At 39.5% G+C, this 16209-nt stretch overlaps 1 protein-coding gene across 1 annotated transcript in view; it reads left to right on the forward strand.

Moving 5' to 3' along the window:
* The window catches only part of LOC131137799 (PDZ domain-containing RING finger protein 4), a 44483-nt gene extending 34444 nt beyond the window's left edge, over positions 1-10039 (forward strand). The window contains exons 4-8 of the mRNA XM_058086110.2: positions 1647-1745; positions 4800-4862; positions 7145-7246; positions 7336-7464; positions 8393-10039. Of these exons, the coding sequence (XP_057942093.2) occupies positions 1647-1745; positions 4800-4862; positions 7145-7246; positions 7336-7464; positions 8393-9574 (1575 nt within the window). The 3' untranslated portion in view covers positions 9575-10039. The remainder of the gene's footprint in view (positions 1-1646; positions 1746-4799; positions 4863-7144; positions 7247-7335; positions 7465-8392) is intronic.
* Positions 10040-16209: the final 6170 nt, after the last annotated feature.

The raw sequence follows: 16209 nt of genomic DNA on the forward strand, positions 1-16209 counted from the left end.
ACCAAAGCTGTTCAACTTGTATATCTGTAAAGTGACAAAAAACCTAAAGTTGGCAATATTTGCGGATGACATAGTTAATTGTCATAGTTAATTGTAGTTACTTGATGTCGCTGTGCTGTTGTTTGTCATATATGACTTACGTTACGTTGGACTATGCTAGTTCCTTGATGTTGCCGTGCTGTTGTTTGTCATATACGACATAGTTTACATTGGACTATGCTGGCTATGCTAGTTCCTTGATGTTGCTATGCTGCTGTTTGTCATATATGACATGGTTTACATTGGACTATGCTAGCCATGCTACTTCTTTGATGTTGCTTATGCTGTTGTTTGTCATATATGTATGACATAGTTGATGTTGGACTATGCTAGCTATGATAGTTCTTTGATGTTGCTGTGCTGTTGTTTGTCATATATGACATAGTTTATGTTGGACTATGCTAGCCATGCTAGTTACTTGATGTCGCTTTGCTGTTGTTTGTCATATATGACATACTTTACGTTGGACTATGCTAACTATGCTAGTTCCTTGATGTTGCAGTGCTGTTGTTTGTCATATATGACATACTTTACGTTGGACTATGCTAGCTATGCTAGTTCCTTGATGTTGCACTGCTGTTGTTTGTCATATATGACATAGTTTACGTTGGACTATGCTAGCTATGCTAGTTCCTTGATGTTGCACTGCTGTTGTTTGTCATATATAACATACTTTATGTTGGACTATGCTAGCTATGCTAGTTACTTGATGTTGCAGTGCTGTTGTTTGTCATATATGACATAGTTTACGTTGGACTATGCTGGCTATGCTAGTTCCTTAATGATGCTATGTTGTTGTTTGTCATATATGACATAGTTTATGTTGGACTATGCTAGTTCCTTGATGTTGCAGTGCTGTTGTTTGTCATATATGACAGTTTATGTTGGACTATGCTAGCCCTGCCAGTTCCTTGATGTTGCAGTGCTGTTGTTTGTCATATATGACATAGTTTACATTGGACTATGCTAGCTATGCGAGTTCCTTGATGTTACTGTGTTGTAGTTTGTCATATATGATATAGTTTACATTGAACTATGCTAGTTCCTTGATGTTGCAGCGTTGTTGTTTGTCATATAAGACATAGTTTACGTTAGACTATGCTAGCTCTGCTTGTCCCTTGAAGTTGCTGTGTTGTTGTTTGTCATATATGAAGTAGCTTACATTGGACTATGCTAGCTATGCTGGCTCCTTGATGTGGCTGTGCTGTTGTTTGTCATACAGTATCTGACATAGTTTATGTTGGACAAGTGCAGAGTTCCAGCGTGTATGTCTTTATGTGTCTATATGTCAGGTGGAAGGAAGGAGGCCATTTCACACTTGGTTCCCTCCAGTATGTGTGATGTTTGAGGGCGGAGCCACTGGGGCGTGTGGGGGGTGTTGTTCAAGTTTGTCAGGGGGGAGATGAGGAATTATTTTCATCCAGCAACCATTAGCATATTTGTCTGTTATAAACGTGGATCTTCTATTTTTAGCATCAAGTGGAAAAACACTGCAGGTCCTCTGACATTTTAATTCTCCTTATGATCCAAAGTTTGCTACTCATAAATGTACTTTTGGGGAAGATACAGTATTTGTATTTTTTTCACTTTATCGTTTCACTTCACAGGAAGTGGAATTGTGCCGACTCGGCAGCCAAGAAAAGCTGGGGCTGACTTTGTGCTACAGGACGGACGAGGAGGAGGACGTGGCCATCTACGTCAGCGAGGTGAGGACACGCCCTCAGGAAATGCGTTTACATACAGTACATATCCAAGTACATATTACTGTAATGTTGGCTGAGACACACAAGCACCAGACCCGATCACCAGAACAACAGCTCTTTTTGTTACTTTCAATAACGCAAAGGCCAAATACTATCATCTAATCTAATCTAACACAGGCTAACCAATGCTAAGCTAACACTCAACTCGGAACTCCAGCGCACTCAGCTCCGTTAGCGAACACATTTAAAGCAACACACACAAGCATAAGTACTATTTGTGTCTTATTTTCTCGTCTACTATATCAGGTAATAGGAGTGTACAGGTGACTATAGGGGTGTTATTTCATGTCTAGAGGGCTCTAATCATGTTAAAAAGTGTATTTAGAAGGTGGTAAACAAGTTTTATGTCTTATTTTCTCTTATTATGTCCACTATATTGGGCAATAGGAGTGTAAATGTGACTATAGGGGTGTTATTTCATGTCTAGAGGGCTCTAATCATGTTAAAAAGTGTATTTAGAAGGTGGTAAACAAGTTTTATGTCTTATTTTCTCTTATTATGTCTACTATATTGGGCAATAGGAGTGTAAAGGTGACTATAGGGGTGTTATTTCATGTCTAGAGGGCTCTAATAATGTTATAACGTGTATTTAGAAGGTGGTAAACAAGTTTTATGTCTTATTTTCTCTTATTATGTCCACTATATTGGGCAATAGGAGTGTAAAAGTGACTATAGGGGTGTTATTTCATGTCTAGAGGGCTCTAATCATGTTAAAAAGTGTATTTAGAAGGTGGTAAACAGGTTTTATGTCTTATTTTCTCTTATTATGTCCACTATATTGGGCAATAGGAGTGTAAAGGTGACTATAGGGGTGTTATTTCATGTCTAGAGGGCTCTAATCATGTTAAAAAGTGTATTTAGAAGGTGGTAAACAAGTTTTATGTCTTATTTTCTCTTATTATGTCTACTATATTGGGCAATAGGAGTGTAAAGGTGACTATAGGGGTGTTATTTCATGTTTAGAGGGCTCTAATCATGTTAAAAAGTGTATTTAGAAGGTGGTAAACAACTTTTATGTCTTATTTTCTCTTATTATGTCTACTATATTGGGCAATAGGAGTGTAAAGGTGACTATAGGGGTGTTATTTCATGTCTAGCGGGCTCTAATCATGTTAAAAAGTGTATTTAGAAGGTGGTAAACAAGTTTTATGTCTAATTTTCTCTTATTATGTCCACTGTATTGGGCAATAGGAGTGTTAAGGTGACTATAGGGGTGTTAATTCATGTCTAGAGGGCTCTAATAATGTTATAACGTGTATTTAGAAGGTGGTAAACAAGTTTTATGTCTTATTTTCTCTTATTATGTCTACTATATTGGGCAATAGGAGTGTAAAGGTGACTATAGGGGTGTTATTTCATGTCTAGAGGGCTCTAATAATGTTATAACGTGTATTTAGAAGGTGGTAAACAAGTTTTATGTCTTATTTTCTCTTATTATGTCCACTATAATGGGCAATAGGAGTGTAAAGGTGACTATAGGGGTGTTATTTCATGTCTAGAGGGCTCTAATAATGTTATAACGTGTATTTACAAGGTGGTAAACAAGTTTTATGTCTTATTTTCTCTTATTATGTCTACTATATTGGGCAATAGGAGTGTAAAGGTAACTATAGGGGTGTTATTTCATGTCTAGAGGGCTCTAATAATGTTATAACGTGTATTTAGAAGGTGGTAAACAAGTTTTATGTCTTATTTTCTCTTATTATGTCCACTATATTGGGCAATAGGAGTGTAAAGGTGACTATAGGGGTGTTATTCCATGTCTAGAGGGCTCTAATCATGTTAAAAAGTGTATTTAGAAGGTGGTAAACAAGTTTTATGTCTTATTTTCTCTTATTATGTCCACTATATTGGGCAATAGGAGTGTAAAGGTGACTATAGGGGTGTTATTTCATGTCTAGAGGGCTCTAATCATGTTAAAAAGTGTATTTAGAAGGTGGTAAACAAGTTTTATGTCTAATTTTCTCTTATTATGTCCACTGTATTGGGCAATAGGAGTGTTAAGGTGACTATAGGGGTGTTAATTCATGTCTAGAGGGCTCTAATAATGTTATAACGTGTATTTAGAAGGTGGTAAACAAGTTTTATGTCTTATTTTCTCTTATTATGTCTACTATATTGGGCAATAGGAGTGTAAAGGTGACTATAGGGGTGTTATTTCATGTCTAGAGGGCTCTAATAATGTTATAACGTGTATTTAGAAGGTGGTAAACAAGTTTTATGTCTTATTTTCTCTTATTATGTCTACTATATTGGGCAATAGGAGTGTAAAGGTAACTATAGGGGTGTTATTTCATGTCTAGAGGGCTCTAATAATGTTATAACGTGTATTTAGAAGGTGGTAAACAAGTTTTATGTCTTATTTTCTCTTATTATGTCCACTATATTGGGCAATAGGAGTGTAAAGGTGACTATAGGGGTGTTATTTCATGTCTAGAGGGCTCTAATCATGTTAAAAAGTGTATTTAGAAGGTGGTAAACAAGTTTTATGTCTTATTTTCTCTTATTATGTCCACTATATTGGGCAATAGGAGTGTAAAGGTGACTATAGGGGTGTTATTTCATGTCTAGAGGGCTCTAATCATGTTAAAAAGTGTATTTAGAAGGTGGTAGACAGGTTTTCTATGCTCTAACTACTAAATATTTTATTCAAAAATTAGGAATTTTACTCCTAATAGTTGGAATCAATAAACCCGCATAAACGAGAGATTACTGTATTGTAGAATAAATTTTTTTATATTTTTATAATATTTTTTTGGGCCTTTTCTGTGCATTGTAGCATGAGAAAACACTTTAATATGAGCTAGCTAACAAAGACATCATGGGAAGTATCTATTTCAATGCTAAAGCCTAGACAAAAAAAATATATATATACATATATTAACCAAGCTACAGCGATATTATTACTGCTTTTTTTTATTATTATTTATTATTATTACCCCCCCCCCCCCCCCCCATGGCTGTCTGACCCGGCAACATCTCTGTCTGTCTTTCCAGATCTGCCCCAACAGCATTGCCGCTAAAGATGGTCGCATCCGAGAAGGGGACCGCATCCTGCAGGTATCAGCCGGACTCGAACCCCCCCCCTTTACAATTTCATTCATGTAAAATTTTTACGTTATGCTAACCGTGAATATTTTTATTTTACTTTTGTCTCAGAACATTCCAACTTCATTCATCCTAATTTTCCTTTCCCTTTTCCAATGCTTGTGCTCTTCAGGGTCCAACCTCTCCAACATTATCAGACTATAGGGGTGTTATTTCATGTCGAGAGGGCTCTAATAATGTTAAAACGCATATTTAGAAGATGTTTTTTCTGCTTTTACTACCAAAATAAGTAAGGATAATTCATAATGCGGGTGGCACGGCGGTCGAGTGGTTAGCGCTCAGACCTCACAGCTAGGAGACCAGGGTTCAATCCCACCCTCGGCCATCTCTGTGTGGAGTTTGCATGTTCTCCCCGTGCATGCGTGGGTTTTCTCCGGGTACTCCGGTTTCCTCCCACATTCCAAAAACATGCTAGGTTAATTAGCGACTCCAAATTGTCCATAGGTATGAATGTGAGTGTGAATGGTTGTTTGTCTATATGTGCCCTGTGATTGGCTGGCCACCAGTCCAGGGTGTACCCTGCCTCTCGCCCAAAGACAGCTGGGATAGGCTCCAGCACCCCCCGCGACCCTTGTGAGGATAAGCGGTAGAAAATGAATGAATGAATAAATAAAATTAAAACTAAAAAAAACTTACTATATTAGGAAAGCAGGAAGTGAACAAATGTAACAGTTACTGATTGTAAAAACTGATTGAAAAAAATAATAAATTAAAAAAAATAAATACAAAATTTAATTTAATTTAATTCTTAACAACTAAAAAAAACCTTAAACTATATTAGGAAAGCAGGAAGTGAACAAATGTAACAGTTACTGATTGGGTGTTATTTCATGTCTACAAGGCTCTCGCCGGCCTAGCTTAATGTTAGTGGAAAAATATAGAATGATAAATTTGAAAAAAATAATAAATAAAATAAAAAATTTAATTTAATTTAATTGTGTAAAGGTGACTATAGGGGTGTTATTTCATGTCTACAAGACTCTCGCCGGCCTAGCTTAATATTAGTGGAAAAATATAGAATGATAAATTTGAAAAAAATAAATAAAATAAAAAAATTAATTTAATTTAATTTAATTGTGTAAAGGTGACTATAGGGGTGTTATTTCATGTCTACAAGGCTCTCGCCGGCCTGGCTTAATATTAGTGGAAAAATATAGAATGATAAATTTGAAAAAAATAATAAATAAAATGAAAAATGTAATTTAATTTAATTTAATTTAATTTAATTGTGTAAAGGTGACTATAGGGGTGTTATTTCATGTCTACAAGGCTCTCGCCGGCCTGGCTTAATATTAGTGGAAAAATATAGAATGATAAATTTGAAAAAAATAATAAATAAAATAAAAAATGTAATTTAATTTAATTTAATTTAATTGTGTAAAGGTGACTATAGGGGTGTTATTTCATGTCTACAAGGCTCTCGCCGGCCTAGGTTAATATTACTGGAAAAATATAGAATGATAAATTTGAAAAAAATAATAAATAAAATAAAAAATGTAATTTAATTTAATTTAATTGTGTAAAGGTGACTATAGGGGTGTTATTTCATGTCTACAAGGCTCTCGCCGGCCTAGCTTAATATTACTGGAAAAATATAGAATGATAAATTTGAAAAAAATAATAAATAAAAAAATAACTACACAATTTAATTTAATTAAATTTAATTTAATTTTATTTAATTTAATTTAATTTAAAAAAATTGGAAAAAATTTAAAAAAATGTAAAAAAATTTAAAAAAATTTAAAAATAATTTTAAAAATACCAGATGGAGGGATAGGATTTAATAAGCTTTGCTTCTTCCTACTCCTTTTGGACATGTGGAACTGGGAACTGATTATGGGATGCATTCAATTGGAATCTGATGCATGTTCAAATGAAATAAAACCATTTCCAAAATCTTCCATTACTAATAAAGGAATCCAACATGGCGTCGCCAATTAAGCACAATAAAGGCGGGATTGCTGTAATTGTGTGTTGGGGTGTTGGGGGAGTCGACCAGAAGAATGGGGTTGGGGGGTGGTGGTGGGGAGTAGTTGTTTACGTGTACAGTGGTGCTATTATCCAGCCGTGACGGCACCATTAATCTGGCCAGCGAAAAGATGGACGCTGGCTGTCACGGACCGGTTAATTGTACGGAGAGATGTATCTACACGGCGTCCTCCACCGGGACCCGACCTCCTTTTCATGTACCGACTGTACGCACCTGGCGCTGATCCACTTTACATGTCTTGCAGATTAATGGTCGAGATGTTCAAGACCGGGAGGAGGCCATGGCTGTGCTCTCCAGCGAGGAGTGGCACAGCGTTCTGTTGCTGGTGGCCAGGCCGGAGCTCCAAGTACGTGCATGCGTGGGCATCATGTGACCTGATGTGCTCCACCTTCAATGTGGACTCATGGATGCTCACGTGACTTTGTCCATCCTCAGCTGGAGGAGGCCTGGCTGGACGACGAGCACAGCGAGTTCCTGGAGCAGCTGAAGATGGAAATGTTGGAGGAACAGCAGCGTGAGGAGATGGACCTCGACGCCTTCCAGGAGGAGCAGGACAGCGAGCAGGTCGGACTTTTGGAATTCTTTGGAAAGCTGTGTTATTACACTGCTTGCTAACTAGCAAGACTTGTTAGCGGCAATTTAACCAATGTAATGGTAATGGTAATGGTAATGGGGTAATGGTAGATTCCAATTGAATGCATCCCATAATCAGTTCCCAGTTCCACATGTCCAAAAGGAGTAGGAAGAAGCAAAGCTTATTAAATCCTACCCCTCCATCTGGTACTTTTACAATCACTAACTGTTACATTTGTTCACTTCCTGCTTTCCTAATATCATTTAATTTTTCTTAAGTTTTAAATTAAATTAAATTACATTACATTACATTACATTAAATTACTTTTTTATTTATTTTTTTATTTATTTTATTTTTATTTTATTTTTATTGTATTTTTATTTTATTTTTATTTTATTATTTTTATTTTATTTTTTTCAAATTTGTCATTCTATGTTTTTCCACTAATATTAAGCTAGGCCAGCGAGAGCCTTGTAGTCATGAAATAACACCAATTTAATTTAATTTAATTTAATTTAATTTAATTTAATTTAATTTAATTTAATTTAATTTAATTTAATTTAATTTAATTTAATTTAATTTAATAACATGGTGCATGTTCTTTCGGCTGTTAGCAAACAGCATGATTTTAGTTTTATTTAAGTTCAAGGATTATTATTATTATTATGAAAGCATATTTTTCATGTGAAGCGAATTACCGATTTTGCAAAAACAAGTCAGTATGAATCCTGATGAAGGATGCTGAATATTTATGGCAGATGAAGCATTCATAACCCAAACATCATCATTATCATCATTTGGAATTCTGTTTGCTTTGGGAAGACGAAGAGTCTGCATTCCAGTATTCCCAGGATTGATTTTGCATATGAAAAGCATTGTGTATCATATATTCATAAACAGGAAATGTTTTGTTTACAGAGAGCAGATGACGACCGGCCCACCTGCTCCACGCGGACCCTGAAAGACGGAACAGCGGACTCGGACCACAACGTCCTGGCGTCCATCTTCTGGGACACGCGCTGCCCCGAGGGCCGGGAGGACGAGGAATCGGAAGGGGAGCGATTCCAGCAGCTCCTGGAGCTCAAGTGTCAAATCCGCAACAGCGGCGAATACGACGTTTTCTACAGCCGGCGTAGCGTGTGTAGCGTCGCCGAGCAGAGCGGCGTGCAGCACGAGTTGCGGATGCTCAACGAGGAGCTGCGTAGCATCGAGCTGGAATGTCAGAACATCATGGAAGCGCACAAACTCGGCAAGGGAAAGCAGTCGGCGCCCTCGATGCCCGGAAACCGAAACCGAAACGAGAGACTGGAAAAATGGGATAAGGACAGCTCCAGTGCTTACAACACCGCCGAGAGCTCCCGTAGTACTCCGTTGACCATGGATCGTTCTCCGGAACATTCCCTGCAGAGGATGGTGAGCCTCACTAACCAGAAGAACCTCAGCATCATGAGTCCGATTCCAGCATGCAGGGCTCCCGTCCTGGGAAAGAGCAGCAGCCCGGACCACAGCAATCCGTCAGACCAATCGGATCAGACGCTGCTTCCTGAAGACCAACACAAGTTCAAACCTCGACTTTCCCAAATTCCTTACTTTTCCCCGTCGCTTAGTTCACAAAGCTACATGCAGCTAATCCAGCAGCGCTCGGAATTGCTTGATGAACCCAAAATGGAGTGGAAGGTTAAAATCCGCAGCGACGGCACCCGTTATATCACAAAGCGTCCCGTTCGGGATAAGATCCTTCGTGAGCGCGCCTTGAAGATCAAAGAGGAACGCAGCGGCGGCATGACCACGGACGACGACGCCATCAGCGAAATGAAAATGGGCCGCTACTGGAGCAAAGAGGAGAGGAAGCAGCATCTGGTCCGAGCTAAGGAACACAGGAAGAGGCGGGAATTCATGCAGAGGAGCCGACTGGAGAGCTTGAAGGAGAACCCTCAAAGCGACGACATCAACATCATCGAGCTGAGCCACAAGAAGATGATGAAGAAGCGGAACAAGAAGATCCTGGATAACTGGATGACCATCCAGGAACTCATGACTCACGGCGCCAAGGCTCCCGATGGAGCGCAGGTCCACTTCCTGTCCGTCACGACTGTCTGAGAAGCAACGTATGTTCTACCCGTGTGGTATGAGATCATTGCCTCGTTAATGCGGCCTTTTTATGATGACATTTTTCACACTTTATAAACACAAACACCATTTTGGAAAAATTCCATGGCCTTCCTTCATCTTTTTTACATCACTTTTTTATTGGACGGATGACATTTTGGCATTTTGTGGACCCCGGTTTCGCACTCACTGTACCACTTAAAGGTTTGGAGACGCTTGTTGTAATCCCTCCTTGGTTCCTCAATAAATTCATTTCCGTGATATCTCAGCCAACGTTAATAAATGGAATATTTTGGTCATTAGACGGGTTGTAACATTATTAGAGCCTTGTAGACATGAAATAACACCCCTATAGTCACCTTTACACTCCTATTTTTTTTTACTGGACGCCAACGTTCAACATTTACTACTTCAAACTTGGCGTTATTTATTTTTCCACTAATATTAAGCTAGGCCGGCGAGTGGTTAGCGCACAGGCCTCACAGCAAGGAGACCCACGTTCAATTCCACCCACTGGCATCTGTTATATCCGTGATATATCAGCCAATGTTAATAAATTTAACATTTTGGTCATTATAGCATACAAAACCTGTACAGGTTTTAACATTATTAGAGCCTTGTAGACATGAAATAACACCCCTATAGTCACCTTTACACTGCTATTTTTGTTTTACTGGAGGCCAACGTTCAACGTTTACTACTTCAAACTTGTCATGAGGCTAGGCTAGCTAGGCTGGCGAGTGGTTAGCGCACAGGCCTCACAGCGAGGAGACCCAAGTTCAATTCCACCTACTGGCATCTCTGTTATATCCGTGATATATCAGCCAATGTTAATAAATGAAATATTTTGGTCATTATAGCATACAAAACCTGTACGAGTTGTAACATTAGAGCCTTGTAGACATGAAATAACACCCCTATAGTCATCTTTACACTACTATTTTTTTTTTACGTTCACCGGAAACAGGCAACTTATGCCTATATTATTTTTCCACTAATATTAGGCTAGGCTGGTTAGCGCGCAGGCCTCACAGCGAGGTGACCCCGAGTTCAATTCCACCCACTGGCATCTCTGTTATATCCGTTATATATCAACCAATGTTAATAAATGGAATATTTTGGTCATTATAGCATACAAAACCTGTACAGGTTTTAACATTATTAGAGCCTTGTAGACATGAAATAACACCCCTATAGTCACCTTTACACTGCTATTTTTGTTTTACTGGAGGCCAACGTTCAACGTTTACTACTTCAAACTTGTCATTATTTATTTTTCCACTAATATTAAGCTAGGCCGGCGAGTGGTTAGCGCACAGGCCTCACAGCAAGGAGACCCATGTTCAATTCCACCCACTGGCATCTGTTATATCCGTGATATATCAGCCAATGTTAATAAATGGAATATTTTGGTCATTATAGCATACAAAACCTGTACGGGTTGTAACATTATTAGAGCCTTGTAGACATGAAATAACACCCCTATAGTCACCTTTACACTACTATTTTTTTTTTTACTGGAGGCCAACGTTCACTGGAAACACGCAACTTATGCCTAGTGACCACAATACTACTTCAAATTTGTCGTTCTCTATTTTTCCACTAATATTAAGCTAGGCCGGCGAGAGCCTTGTAGACATGAGATAACACCCCTATAGTCACTTGTACACCCCTATTTTTTTTGTTTACGTCACATATCCCAGGCTACGGGATCACCGGACATAATGTAATGTACAACCCGGTGCTAGCATAGCAAAATAATTAGCCTCTTTACCGCGCGTACAAATTCTGACCTTGACCTTACTAGAGGTACTTACTAGTGACCACAGTACTACTTCAAATTTGTTGGTCTATATTTTTCCGCTAATATTAAGCTAGCGAGTGGTTAGCGCGCAGGCCTCACAACGAGGAGCCCCAAGTTCAATTCCACTCACTGACATCTCTGTGTGGAGTTTGCATGTTTTCCCCGTGCATGCGTGGGTTTTCTCCGGGTACTCCGGTTCCCTCCCACATTCCAAAAAAAAAACATGCTAGGTTAATTAGCGACTCCAAATTGTCCATAGGTATGAATGTGAGTGTGAATGGTTGTTTGTCTATATGGGCCCTGTGATTGGCTATCCACCGGTGTTTATATCGGATTCCCTTCCTGACAACTTGTCTTGTAGCTTATGCGCTACTTGAAGCTCCTAACCCAGAAAAGTGGGTTTCGGCAGTAGTCCTGAAGTCTTCGGGAATGCTTGGGAGTGTACACCAATCACAGTGGAGTGCACGTACCCGAAAGCGAGCCGTGGGTGGAATAAAACTATTTTGGAAATGTAAAAAAAAAATAAAAAATACAGCTGGAATAGGTGCAGATTCTGGAAGATCTAGAAAGCTTTCAGTGTATTATCATTTCAGTGCAAAAGGTTTACCAGAGACCTCCATGGTGTAACACCAGCTATTTGAAACATGTGCCCGAATACAGTGCACCTTGCTGGGCCACAGCAGGTGCCTCCTCCCCCTCTATACTCTGGTTCTCCTAATAGTAGTGATGTGCTTGTGGTAATGCCATAATATTTCATTAGGACTAATCAAAAGTATGTTTGGTCACATGCTAATTTCTCCCAGTCCTTCTTACCCCCCAGTACAAAGTACACAACAAAATTGCAAAAAAAGCAATTTTTTTTTACTGATTCAATACAACGGAAGGCTAATCATTTTTTTTTTCATTTCAAAACAAATATTGTAAATTTCACTGTTCCAGCCTGTCTTTGTTTTGCAGTGGCTGTCTCATGATAATAGGCAGCACATTTGTAGCCTGTTGAAAAAATATGTGATGATTGTAATCTTTGCAAAAAAATAAATAAATTACAACAAATTTCATGTTTTGATTTTTTTTAAACGCATATTTCTTTGCATGTATTTTTTCTAATTTATTTGTACACTTCAGTCTCATAATAAAACCTAAAATTTGTTTTATTTGTCATAATATTAATAATATATTTTTCTTGATTATTTATATTTTATACTACTAAATTGGCATTCATTTTCATAATAATATTATGAGTTTGTTTTTGTAAAATTGTGATTTTTTTCTAGTAAGAATACAACTTTTTCTCTAAATATTTTGACTTTATTCATGTAAAATAAATCGATTTTAATTGTACAATTATATCCACTTTCTTGTGTATTTTCTCCCTTATTATGACTTTTATTGTGTTATTTTCATAGTATTATAACTTTTTCTTTTCAGTTTTATTTATTGTATTTTTTTTTACTTAAAAAATATATATTTTTCCTTTAATATTGCAACTCTTCTAACAACATGATATTATGTCCCTCAAAATATGACAATATTTTGTCATTTTATTTGGACTTCATTCTTGTAAAATTACTGCTGGATTGTTCATTTTTGCTAATTTTTTTAGGGTCAAGCTTAAGCAAAGGGTAGCGTTAGCTCTTGGTTAGCATTTGGTACTTTTCCAGCCTTTTGTATGTAATGATGTCATAAAGGTCCCAGAACTATTTTATTTTTATTCTTGGTACATTTTAAAGATGTCAGAGTATGAAAAAAAAAAATTTGGAAAAAAGTTATAGCGCAGCGCGGCGCACCGACACCTCCGTCCCTCCCACCGACGCAAGTGGCAAAGAGGGACTAGAGAAGGCGTGAGAGGTTTTAACACAGTTGAGTGTAATCTTAACCAATCACATGAACACCTCCCATTGTGTCATCTGCTCCTGACATTTAGATTAAACACAGCAGCAGGCTAATCCAGGCATCGTGATTGTGAGCCACCTGCCACCTGATGTGTTCATTAATTTTCTACCGCTTATCCTTGAGGGTCGCGGGGGGTGCTGGAGCCTATCCCAGCCATATATCCCAATCCCAGGGTACATATAGAAAAACACTCAATTTGGAGTCGCTAATTAAGCTAGCATGTTTTTGCAATGTGGAAACCGGAGTACCCGGAGAAAACCCACGCATGCACGGGGAGAACATGCAAACTCCACACAGAGATAGCCGAGGGAGGAATTGAACTGGGGTCTCCAAGCTGTGAGGCCTACGCTCTAACCACTCATCCACTGTGCAGCCCATCTACATGTGTTACTAAATATCAATATGCCAAACTTACATCCATTTTCCACTATGTGGCCCCCATTGGAGGACAATAATGCCCCCCCCCGAAACAAAGACATGGCTTCCAAAGACAAATAAATGAGATGACTCAGCAGGAGCAGCAGAAACAGGAGGAAGTGTCATTCCTAAGTGAACACACGGACTAATTAACATGCAAAAATATGCAGGCTTTATTTAACAGTCAGTCCAGATTGGCTTCATCCGGTGTTGCTGTCAGCGTGTCGACAGTCTTTGACGTCTCATCGGAAGACGACGGAATGACAGGCGAGTTTGCACTCAATTACACACAAAACGCTGTCAAATCCACTTTGGTTCGTACTGATAAAATCACAAAAGACTTTGGGAAACCCTGAGTGAAGCATTACAATGTTGTGGGTCTTCTCCAACAAATGGTGTGAGAAGTGGGATTCCGCGTTGGGAAAACCGGTGTCAAAGACTTGTTCCGTATTGGGAACATCGGTGTCAAAGACTTGGGAAACCCTGAGTGAAGCATTACGATCTCTGGAATAGATGTTGTGGGTCTTCTCCAACAAATGGTATGAGAAGTGGGATTCCGCGTTGGGAACACCAGTGTCAAAGACTTGGGAAACCCTGAGTGAAGCATTGGGTTCTATCTCTGCAATAGATGTTGTGGGTCTTCTCCAACAAATGGTTTAAGAAGTGGGATTCCGTGTTGGGAAAACCGGTGTCAAAGACTTGGGAAAACCTGAGTGAAGCATTAGGATCTCTTGAATAGATGTTGTGGGTCTTCTTCAACAAATGGTGAGAGAAGTGGGATTCCGCGTTGGGAAAACCGATGGGTCTTCTCCAACAAATGGTGTGTGAAGTGGGGTTCCGCATTGGGAACATCGGTGTCAAAGACTTGGGAAACCCTGAGTGAAGCATAAAGATCTCTGGAATAGATGTTGTGGGTCTTCGCCAACAAATGGTGTGAGAAGTGGGATTCCGCGTTGGGAAAACCGGTGTCAAAGACTTGGGAAACCCTGAGTGAAGCATTGGGATCTCTGGAATAGATGTTGTGGGTCTTCTCCAACAAATGGTTTAAGAAGTGGGATTCCGCATTGGGAAAACCGGCGTCAAAGACTTGGGAAACCCTGAGTGAAGCAAGTGGGACTGTGTGGGAGAAGTGGGAGAAGACCCACAACATCTATTCCAGAGATCCTAATGCGTCACTCAGGGTTTCCCAATTCCTTTGGTGTGAGAAGTGGGATTCTGCATCGTGAACACCGGTGTCTTGGGAACATCCGGAGTGAAGCATTAGGATCTCTGAAATAGATGTTGTGGGTCTTCTCCAACAAATGGTGTGAGAAGTGGGATTCCGCGTTGGGAACACCGGTGCCTAAGACTTGGGGAAATCCTAGAATCCTAGATTCCAGAGATCCTAATGCTTCACTCAGGGTTTCCCAAGTCTTTGACACCGATGTTCCCAATACGGAACCCCACTTCTCTCACCATTTGTTGGAGAAGACCCACAACATCTATTCCAGAGATCCCAATGCTTCACTCAGGGTTTCCCAAGTCTTTGACACCGGTTTTCCCAACGTAGAATCCCACTTCTCACACCATTTGTTGGAGAAAACCCACAACATCAATTCCAGACATCCCAATGCTTCACTCAGGGTTTCCCAAGTCTTTGACACCGATTTTCCCAACGCAGAATCCCACTTCTCACACCATTTGTTGGAGAAGACCCACAACATCGATTCCAGAGATCCCAATGCTTCACTCAGGGTTTCCCAAGTCTTTGACACCGATTTTCCCAACGCAGAATCCCACTTCTCACACCATTTGTTGGAGAAGACCCACAACATCTATTCCAGAGATCCCAATGCTTCACTCAGGGTTTCCCAAGTCTTTGACACCGATTTTCCCAACGCGGAATCCCACTTCTTAAACCATTTGTTGGAAAAGACCCACAACATCTTTTCCAGAGATCCTTATGCTTCACTCAGGGTTTCCCAAGTCTTTGACACCGGTTTTCCCAACGTAGAATCCCACTTCTCACACCATTTGTTGGAGAAAACCCACAACATCTATTCCAGAGATCCTTATGCTTCACTCAGGGTTTCCCAAGTCTTTGACACCGATTTTCCCAACGCAGAATCCCACTTCTCACACCATTTGTTGGAGAAGACCCACAACATCTATTCCAGAGATAGAACCCAATGCTTCACTCAGGGTTTCCCAAGTCTTTGACACTGGTTTTCCCAACGCGGAATCCCACTTCTCACACCATGAGGGTACCTTCCTCTGATCGTTTTACAGCCTGTTAACGGTCCAAACAGTTCCAGCCCCTATGCGGAGCAGTGGCACGATAATCGTAGTTCTGTAGTTATAAAGTTCAGTTTTCCTCCAAACAATAATCTTCCCAGGATTTGTCTTCCGTGTCCCCGTGGAGATGCCTTTCATCTGCTTCTATTCCCGACGACACGGAGAGATGAACATAAAAGTATACCTCTGCAAGCTGGTGGCATGATTTACGTCTTGTTTACCACTTTTCCACCCGCAT

Source organism: Doryrhamphus excisus, linkage group LG6 (genome assembly GCF_037039965.1).
Source record: "Doryrhamphus excisus strain RoL-2023G ecotype Guam linkage group LG6, RoL_Dexc_Guam_v1.1, whole genome shotgun sequence".
In the NCBI taxonomy this organism is placed as follows: Eukaryota; Metazoa; Chordata; class Actinopteri; order Syngnathiformes; family Syngnathidae; genus Doryrhamphus; species Doryrhamphus excisus.